This window comes from Mesoplodon bidens, assembly GCF_964165515.1.
Source record: "Mesoplodon bidens genome assembly, chromosome: 3".
Taxonomy (NCBI): domain Eukaryota; kingdom Metazoa; phylum Chordata; class Mammalia; order Artiodactyla; family Ziphiidae; genus Mesoplodon; species Mesoplodon bidens.
The window spans coordinates 133,790,186-133,800,973 of NC_138178.1; the positions used below are offsets into that span (position 1 = coordinate 133,790,186).

Sequence of the window (10,788 nt, forward strand, 5' to 3'; positions counted from 1 at the left end):
CTTCTACTTGGTACCATCATGTGGGGAGTCACACCTGGCTCTCACCATCACCAGAGCATTGCCTTCCTGGGCAGATAGAAAGCATACACTGGGTCCAGGACGGCACATCACAGGATGAGTTTCTTGTCAACTCAGGTTCATGTATTTTGTTCACAGAGAGAGCACATAAAAATAACAGCTAAGAGGGAAAACAGGCTACTGTTTGAGCAGCCACTGTGTATTAGTGGTTCTGAGGTCAGGCCATAGGTCCAAGTCCTGGTCTACCACTTAGTAGATCTGCAGTATTGAGTCAGTGACTTGACCTCTCTGTACCTGGCCTCACATCCAGGTAACCGGAATAATGCTAGTATATATCCTTTAGGATTACTGTGAGAACGAGTAAGATTGGAGCAGTGCTGTACCCAGGAACAGTCCATAATTGGTTGCCATGATTAAGCAGGAGCTAGGAACTGGGAATCTGGCAGTGACCAGGATGTCCAGGGCTCTGCCCTTGAATTGTGGAGTCTGGAAAAGGTTACAGGCAAGATCTCAAATCATTAGGATATTGTGTGATAAGCACAGTCATAAAGTACTGAAAGGCACAGGAGTCCCTCAGAGGGACACCTATCCTAGAGTCAAGGGAGTCAAGAGTATGTGGAATATAGAAGACCATAGACTGAAAATTTATAGGAAGATTGTTTAACAACGTGGCCCAGGGGGCAGAGTAGAAGAATGTGAGCTCACCTCTTCTTATGAAAACACAAAAATCACAACTAACTAACTGTTGAACAACCATCAACAAAAAAATAACTGGAACCTACCAAAAAAGATACCCTACATCCAAAGACAAAGAAGAAGCCACAGTGGGATGGTAGGAGGGGAGCAATAATGATAAAATCAAATCCCATACCCACCATATGGATGACCCACAAACTAGAAAATAAATACATTGCAGAGGTTCTCCCATGGGTGTGAAAGTTCTGAGCCCCAGCCTGGGGGTCTGGAAACGGGAGGAGGAGCCCCCAGAGCATCTGGTTTTGAAGGGGTTTGATTTCAGGACTTCCAAAGGACTGGGGGAAACAAACGTCACTCTTGGAGGGCACACACAAGGTCTTGTGCACACCAGGAGCCAGGGGAAAAAGCAGTGACCTCATAAGAGCCTGATCAGACCTACCTGCTGGTATTGGAGGATTTCCTGGGTAGGCAGGGGCAGCTGTGGCTCACTGCAGTGATAGACAATGGCAGTGGTAGTTCTGAGGAGTACTCATTAGCATGAGCCTTCCTGGAGGCCACCATTTTCTCACCAAGACCTGGCCCCACCCAACAGCCTTGTAAGCTCCAGTGCTGGGATGCCTCAGGCCAAACAACCAATAGAGCAGGAATACAGCCCCAGCCATCAGCAAACAGGCTGCTGAAAGTCTTCCTGAGCACACAGCTGCGTGCTAAACACACCCCCTGACACAGCCCTGCCCACCAGACATACAAGAACCAGCTCCATCCATCAGTGGGCAGGAACCAGTCCCTACCACCAGAAAGCCTGCACAAGCCTCTTAGGCCAGCCTCATCCACCAGGAGGCAGACAGCAGAAGCAAGAAGAATTACAACCCTGCAGCCTGCAGAATGCAAACTGCAATCACAAAAAAATTACACAGAATGAGATGCCAGAGGAATATGTCCCAGACAAAGGAACAAGAAGAACAACTAAATGAAGTGGAGATAGACAATCTACCCAAAATAGAATTCAGAGTAATGACAGTAAAGATGATCCAAGATCTCAGAAAAAGAATGGAGGCACAAACCGAGAAAATACAAGAATGTTCAACAAAGACCTAGAAGAACTAAAGAATAAACAAAAAGAGGTGAGCAATACAATAACAGAACTGAAAAATATACTAGACAGAATCAATAGCAGAATAAATGAGGCATAAGAACAGATAAGTGAACTGGAAGACAGCATGATGGAAATCACTGCCATGGAATAGAATGAAAAGAAACGAGAACAGTCTAAGAGGCCTCTGGGACGAAATTAAACACACCAACGTTCACATAAGGGTCCCAGATGGAGAAGAGAGAGAAAGGACCTGAGAAAATATTTGAAGAGATACTAGCTGAAAACTTCCCTAACATGGGAAAGGAAACAGACACCCAAGTCCAGGAAGTGCAGAGAGTCCCAGGCAGGATAAAGCCAAGGAGGAACATGCCAAGACACATAGTAATCAAACTGACAAAAGTTAAAGACAAAGAAAAACATATTGAAAGCAACAAGGGAAAAGCAACAAATAACATACAAGGGATTTGACATAAGGTTATCATCTGATTTTTCAGCAGAAACTCTACAGGCCAGAAGGGAGTAGCATGATATATTTAAACTGATGAAAGGGAAGAACCTACAACCAAGAATACTCTACCCAGCAAAGCTCTCATTAAGATTAAATGGAGAAATCAGAAGCTTTACAGACAAGCAGAAGCTAAGAGAATTCAGCATCACCAGACCAGCTTTGCAACAAATGCTAAAGGAACTTCTCTAGGCAGAAAAAAATAAAAGGCCACAACTAGAAACAAGAAAATTATGAATGGAAAAGCTCACTGGTAAAGGTAGGAAATCATCCGCACACAAATATGATATCAAAACCAGCAATCGTGAGAAGAGGAGTGTACAAATGCAGGACACTGGAAATGCATTTGAAATTAAAAGAATCTTATTTATATATAAGCTGTATTTGAAATTAAAAACACTCTTGTTTATAGACTGCCATCATGGTAACCACAAACCAAAAATCTACAATAGATACACGAAAAAGAAAAAGGAATCCAAACACAGCACTAAAGTTAGTCATCAAATCACAAGAGAAGAGTACAAAAGAGGAAGAGGAGAAAAAAGACCTACAAAAACAAATCCAAAGCAATTAACAAAATGGCAGTAGGAACATACCACCTATCAATAATTACTTTAAACATAAACAGATTAAATGCTTCAACCAAAAGACATAGACTGGCTGAATGGATACAAAAAACAAGACCCATATATATGCTGTCTACAAGAGACCCACTTCCGATCTAGGGACACATACAGACTGAAAGTGAGGGGACGGAAAAAGGTATTCCATGCAAATGGAAATCAAAAGAAAGCTCTAGTGGCAACATTCATATCAGACAAAATAGACTTTAAAGACTGTTACAAGAGGCAAAGAAGGACACTACATAATGATCAAGGGACCAATCCAAGAAGAAGATATAACAACTGTAAATATACATGCACCCAACATAGGAGCACATCAATATATAAGGCAAACACTAATAGCCATAAAGGAGAAATTGACAGTAACACAATAATAGTGGGGGACTTTAACACCCCACTTTCACCAATGGACAGATCATCCAGACAGAAAATCAATAAGGAAACACAGGCCTTAAATGACACATTAGACCAGATGGACTAAATTGATATTTATAGAGCATTCCATCCAAAAGCAGCAGAATACACACTCTTTTCAAGTGCACATGGAATATTCTCCAGGATTGACACATGCTGGACCACAAAGTGAGCCTTGGTAAATTTAAGAAAATTGAAATCATATCAAGCATCTTTTCTCACCATGACACTATGAGATTAGAAATCATCTAAGAGGGGCTTCCCTGGTGGCGCAGTGGTTGCGAGTCCGCCTGCTGATGCAGGGGACACGGGTTCGTACCCCGGTCCGGGAAGATCCCACGTGCCGCGGAGTGGCTGGGCCCATGAGCCATGGCCGCTGAGCCTGCGCGTCCGGAGCCTGTGCTCCACAATGGGAGAGGCCACAGCAGTGAGAGGCCCGCGTACCGCCAAAAAAAAAAAGAAATGATTTAAAAGAAAAAACCACACAAACACGTGGAGGTTAAACAATATGCTACTAAACAGACAATGGATCACTGAAGAAATCAAAGAGGAAATAAAAAAAATACCTGGAGACAAATGAAAGCACCACGACCCAAAACCTATGGGATGCAGCAAAAGCAGTTCTAAGAGGGAAGTTCATAGCGATACACTCTTGCCTCAGGAAACAAGAAAAGTCTCAAATAACTGAACCTCACACCTAAAGCAAGTAGAGAAAGAAAAACAAACAAAACCCAAAGTTAGTAGAATGAAAGAGATAAAGATCAGAGCAGAAATAAATGAAATAGAGATGATGTAAACAATAGAAAAGAGCAGTGAAACTAAAAGCTGGTTCTTGGAGAAGATAAACAAAACTGATAAACTTTTTTAGCCAAACTCAACAGAAAAAAAGGGAGAGGGCCCAAATCAATAAAATTAGAAATGAAAATGGGAGAAGTTACAGCCAACACCACAGAAACACAAGGATCATAAGAGACTATATATATACGCCAACCAAATGGACAACCTAGAAGAAATGGACAAATTCTTAGAAAGGTATACTCTCCCAAGACTGAACCAGGAAGAAATAGAAAATATGAACAGACCAAATTACCAGTGCTGAAATTCAATCAGTCATTTAGAAGCTTACAACAAGCAAAATTCCAGGACCAGATGGCTTCACAGGTGAATTCTACCAAACAATTTAGGGAAGAGTTAACACCTATCCTTCTGAAACTATTCCAAAAATTGCAGAGGAAGGAACACTCCCAAAGTCATTCTCTGAGGCCACCATCATCCTGATACAGAACCAGACAAAGATATCACACACAAAGAAAGAAAATTGTAGACCAGTATCACTCATCAACTTAGATGCAAAAATCCTCAACAAAATACTAGCAGACCCACTCCAACAATATACTAAAAGGATCATACAACAATGATCAAGTGGGATTTATTCCAGGGGTGCAAGGATTTTTCAATATCTGCAAATCAATCAGTGTGATACACCACATCAACAAATTGGAGAATAAAAACCACATGATGATATCAATATATGTGGAAAAAACTTTTGATAAAATTCAACATCCATTTCAGATAAAAACTCTTTAGAGAGTGGGCACAGAAGGAACATACCTCAACAAAATAAAGGTGATATGTGACAAACCTACAGCTAACATACTCAGTGGTGAAAGCTGAAAGCATTTCCTCTAAGATCATGAACAAGACAGGGATGTCCACGATGTCTACTCTTGCCACTTTTATTCAACATAGTTTTGGCACTCATAGCCATGGCAATCAGAGAAGGAAAAAAAAATAGAAGGAATCCAAACTGGAAAAGAAGTAAAACTGTCACTGTTTGCAAATGACATGATGCTGTACATGGAAAATCCTAAAGATGCTACCAGAAAACTACTAGAAGTCATCAATGAATTTGGTGAAGTTGCTGGATACAAAATTAGAACACAGAAATCTGTTGCATTTCTATACACTAACGATGAAAGATCAGAAAGAGAAATTACAGAAACAATCCCATGTACCATCACAACAAAAAATAAAATACCTAGGAATAAACTTACCTAGGAAGCAAAAGACCTTTACTCAGAAAACTATGACTATGATGAAAGAAAACAAAGATGACACAAACAGATGGAAAAATATACCGTGTTCTTGGATTGGAAGAATCAATATTGTGAAAATGACCATACTACCCAAGGCAACCTACAGATTCAGTGCAATCCCTAGCAAATTACCAATGGCATTTTTCACGGAATTAGAACAAAAAATTTTTAATTGTATGGAGACACAAAAGACCCCCAAAACGAAAGCAAACTTGAGAAAGAAAAACGGAGCTCAAGGATTCAGGCTCCCTGACTTCAGACTATACTAAAAAGCTACAGTCCTCAGAACTGTGCAGTGCTGGCACAAAAACAAATATAGATCAATGGAAGAGGATAGAAAGCCCAGAAATAATCCCATGCACCTATGGTCAATCTATGACAAGACAAAACTATACAATGGAGGAAAGACAGTCTCTTCAATAAATGGTGTTGGGAAAACTGGACAGCTGCATGTAAAATAATGAAATTAGAACATTCTTTAACACCACACACAAAAATAAACTCAAAATGGATTAAAGACCTACATGTAAGACCTGATAGTATAAAACTCTTAGAGGAAAACATAGGAAGAACACTCTTTGATATAAATTGCAGCAATATCTTTTTTGACCCATCTCCTAGAGTAATGGAAATAAAGACAAAAATAAACAAACAGGACCTAATTAAACTCAAAAGCTTTTGCACAGCAAAGGAAACCATAAACAAAATGAAGACAACCCACAGAACGGGAAAAAAATATTTGCAAACAATGCGACCCACAAGGGATTAATCTCCAAAAGTTACAAACAGCTCATGTCCTTCGACAGATGAATGGATAAAGAAGATGTGGTACATATATACAATGGAATAGTACTCAGCCATTAAAAAGAATGAAATAATGCCATATTCAGCAACATGGATGGACCTGGAGATTATCACACTGAGTGAAGTAAGTCAGAGAAAGACAAATATCATATGATATCACTTATGTGAAGAACCTAAAAAAATAATAATACAAATGAACATATTTCCAAAACAGAAACAGACTCATAGACTTAGAAAACAAACTTATGGTCACCAAAGGGGAAAGGTGAGAGAGAGGGAAAAATTGGGAGTCTGGGATTGACATATACACACTATTATATTTAAAATAGATAACCAACAAGGACCTACTGAATAGCATAGGGAACTCTGCTCAATATTCTGTAATAACCTAAATGGGAAAAGAGTTTGAAAAAGAATATATACATATATATGTACAACTGAATCACTCTGCCATACACCTGAAACTAACACAACATTGTTAATCAACTATACTCCAATAGAAAATAAAAATTCAAAAATAAATTTCAGAAGATTGAAATCATATGAACTATATTCTCCGACCATGATATAATCAATCTAGAAGTCATGAATAAGATAGAAAGAGCATCTGTGTATATTTTAATAAAATATATTTATAAAGAAAAAGCAATGAATAAAAATCATAAAGAAAACAAAGAAAAACGTAGCCTAAACTCCAGCTTATTACCACAGCAGTGTTCTTCTTCTTACAAAGTTTATGCAGAGATGAGACCTCCTCTGAGAATTACCTCTGGTCGGGAAGAGAAGGGGGAGGCTCCTGACACCCAGCGAGAAGGGAGGAGACTAGGAGGTGTTCAGGGTGGGAGTGGGGCGAGGAGAGAGCTTCAGCGACTTAAAGGCTATTCAAAAAGTAGTCACCGTGTTTTTCCTGTAAAGTATTGAGATTCATCATTTTGTTGGGATTTTAGCTTTTTCTAACTACCAGTATTGGATACTGTTTTGGGGAAGGACCGCTGTTGTCATTAAAGGACAACTTCCAGGCAAAGTGCCATCCAGGTGAACCCTGAGTGATGAGTGGGAGTTCGCCAGGCCCAGGGGTGGGCTAGGGGTGGGGTGAGCCAGGATAGAGAACTCTAGGCAGAGGTCACTCATGGCACGTGCCAGAGGGCAGTGCCCCTGAGTGCATCCATAGAGCACAGGTGGCCCACGGAGACGGGGGTCAGGCTCCTGCGGATCATGTCTAACCGTGCTGCTCGTCAGCTGTTAATCAGTCTTGTGAGCACTTGGTACGTAGCACAGCCAGTCTCTAGGGGCAGGACAGAAATAAAGACGCAGATGTAGAGAGCGGACTTGAGGACACGGGGAGGGGGAAGGGTACACTGGGATTAAATGATGTTCCAAAGCTCACAGTGAGCGCTTCTGCTCCAGACCTTAGGAATGCAGGATAGATGATAGATTGTGTGAAGCCAGAAGGTCACCAGGAGTTGTTGGCACCACTATAGTATTTACTGCAGGGCCCCCCTAGGGGTCTTCTGGATTGGCTCTGGTCGACATGAGCATGAGTTGTCACCAGATGGACTGGCTGGACATCTCCTGTCCCTTATGAGACCAAGGAGGAGTTGTGTTGTTGACTTGAGGAGGAAAACTAACAATCTAAGGAGATTTGTGACGTTTGTTAAAATAACCACTACGTTAATTGAACACGTAAAGTAAATGTATCCGCGCTTAGGGCTTTGTGTGTTTCACATACATGATTTACATCCAGTGTTCAGATGAGGAAAGGGAAGCTCAGGGAGGGTGAGTTACCCGCCTAGTCCTGTTTTGCAGGGAGGCCATGGGATAAACTGACCCCTGTGTTGACTACAGAGATGATCTTTAAGAGGACAAAAACGTTAGCATGGTTTCTCAAATTTTGCTTTTAAAAGGCATGTCTGTCAAACTTGTAGGTGGAAAACGAGACCAACGTCCTGCAGGACGGCTCCCTCATCGACCTGTGCGGGGCCACCCTGCTCTGGAGGACAGCAGATGGCCTCTTTCACACGCCAACGCAGAAGCACATTGAAGCCCTGCGGCAGGAGATCAACGCTGCCCGGCCACAGTGTCCCGTGGGGCTCAACACCTTGGCCTTCCCCAGCATCAACAGGAAAGAGGTGGTGGAGGAGAAGCAGCCCTGGGCGTACCTCAGCTGTGGCCACGTGCACGGCTACCACAACTGGGGCCATCGGAGCGACACGGAGGCAAACGAGAGGGAGTGTCCCATGTGCAGGACTGTGGGCCCCTACGTGCCACTCTGGCTCGGCTGCGAGGCGGGCTTTTATGTAGACGCAGGACCACCCACTCATGCTTTCACCCCTTGTGGACATGTGTGCTCAGAGAAGTCTGCGAAATATTGGTCTCAGATTCCGCTGCCTCACGGGACTCACGCATTTCATGCCGCCTGCCCTTTCTGTGCCACGCAGCTGCTTGGGGAACAGAACTGCATCAAATTGATTTTCCAAGGTCCAGTTGACTGATGCCCTTTACAGCCATCGACGACGACTTTATTAACAAGTTACTGTGAAGATTTTGCCACTAACTCTAGATTTTACCTTTTTATAATACCGTTCATTAAGGGGAGGGCGGGGGTCCTGAGGCTGGGAAAAAAGAAGGGCGTGGTGATGAAACATGCCAGGCATCGATGATAACAGTGGTGTGTTGCATGCTCAAAACAGCAGCATCCTCATTGAAGTCTGCTTAATTAAACCATAATATCTTTCTAACAATTGGATTTAAAATGCCATGCTTTTATTTTAACCTTGGGGTTTTTAAAACAAGTTTTCTTTGTTAAATTTGGACAGGACTTTAAACCCCATTTTAAAACTGTAGAAGAAATTTACTCAAAAGTTGTTGGCTCTTAACTGCAAACTTTGGTGCTGTGTGGTATAGGTGTTAGACATGCCGTATCTGGAAATACTTGATACAGGTTAGAATCTGACCAGATACCAAAGGGGCAGCTCTATAAGATGATGTTGGGGGACAGGAGACCTTAGGCACAGGTGATTGTTTTGAAATCTGGGGCTTTTCTCTGATTTTTCTTTTGAGGGGAGGAAATATTCATATGTTGTCATGTTTTTTTTTTAATTTCAGTGGAATTTAATTACTTTATACACACATTCATCAAATACCTTGGCATTTCAAACAAAGAGTTTCCCATAACTTTTTAGTCTGCCTTTTGTTATTTTTGGTCTGACATGGTCTATCCCTGATTCTCATCTTGCATGGCCAGAACTGTTTGGTTGATTAAAATGTAGCTGCTCTTAAACATTCATTAACTGAGAGTGGTTATTGCAGCAGAAAACACGGCCCAGGTAATGTAATATCAAGTTTACTTGCTTACTGAATAATTTAAGAGTGATTAAAAATAAGATTTTACTTTTTAAAACTACCCGTTGGAATTTCCTAAGTTTTTCTTAAGAAAGCCAAAATTCCGTGAACTTAAAAAGCAACATATTACAACAATACAGTCAGTTTTGTTCACCCCCTTTCTGCCATCTGTCACCTTCCCTTGCCGCTTACAGAGCCCTATAAGTTTTGAAAATGTTTGCAAATCAAACTAAATTTAAATGTGATCATTAGATATACACAACACCAAGTGGTACATCTGCAGAGAGCATTTGAAATTACTGATTTCAAGAGAGCAAATGAGTGTTTACTGATGAATAATTAAATCAGAATTTCATATGAGCTCCACCAGCCCTCTCTGTTAGTTTCATTTCATTTTGAATAATAATTCTTGGATGTTCATTCTCTGTGCTCAGTACCAGTGTATCACTGTTCCCGTGATGTAAAGATCCTTTAGGACATGCGACCAGAGCTGGCTGGGATGAAATAGATTCCTGCCACATGGATGGAGCAAGTATGTTTAAATTAACATCCTCTTAAATTGGCCATTGCAGATTCATGCTGCATTTTTTAACCTTTGTAAAGATATATGATTTATATGGTTCTAATCTACTGCATTCCTGTTTGAATTGGTTTTTCCATGGTTTGCCTACTAGCAAATATTTTGCCTATTTTCAAGTGTCCTAACCCATTTTGAAAGCCCTTTTCCTTAACGTGATAAGATCTATTAGTCTTGATTGCTGCTGCTTAAGTTGGCTTAATATATAAAAATTTCATCCTCTCAGTTTTCAAATAGCTTTACTTTTCAGTGGAGATTATTGTTTATGAGGTGTTTTTGTTTTGGTGATTTTTAAGTGCTGTGAAAATCCAACCACAGTGCTCTCATTGATAGCTTACTCAATTCTGTATAGCTTGCTTGACCTGCAGACAGAGAATGAAAGAAAACAATGAAACTGCCCAGAATATATCCAATGCCTTTTGATGTAGCCAGTCTCCCATGATTAGCTTTTACTGATGGAATATGTCTTTTCAGTCTGTGCCGCTTTAGGCTCCACAAAATGATACAGGAAGCACACGGTCCCTTTTCTTGCGATGTGGTTTGAAAGTGGTTTGAGGAGTCTTGATAACCCTAAAAAGCATTTTGTAAGGTAAATAAATAGTCTTGCATCTAGAAAG

At 40.9% G+C, this 10,788-nt stretch overlaps 1 protein-coding gene across 1 annotated transcript in view; it reads left to right on the forward strand.

The window, feature by feature from the left end:
• PELI2 (pellino E3 ubiquitin protein ligase family member 2) overlaps positions 1-9,568 on the forward strand; it is a 201,569-nt gene extending 192,001 nt beyond the window's left edge. Inside the window, exon 6 of the mRNA XM_081227684.1 lies at positions 8,178-9,568. Within this exon, the coding sequence (XP_081083810.1) occupies positions 8,178-8,744 (567 nt within the window). The 3' untranslated portion in view covers positions 8,745-9,568. The remainder of the gene's footprint in view (positions 1-8,177) is intronic.
• The last annotated feature ends 1,220 nt before the right edge of the window (positions 9,569-10,788 follow it).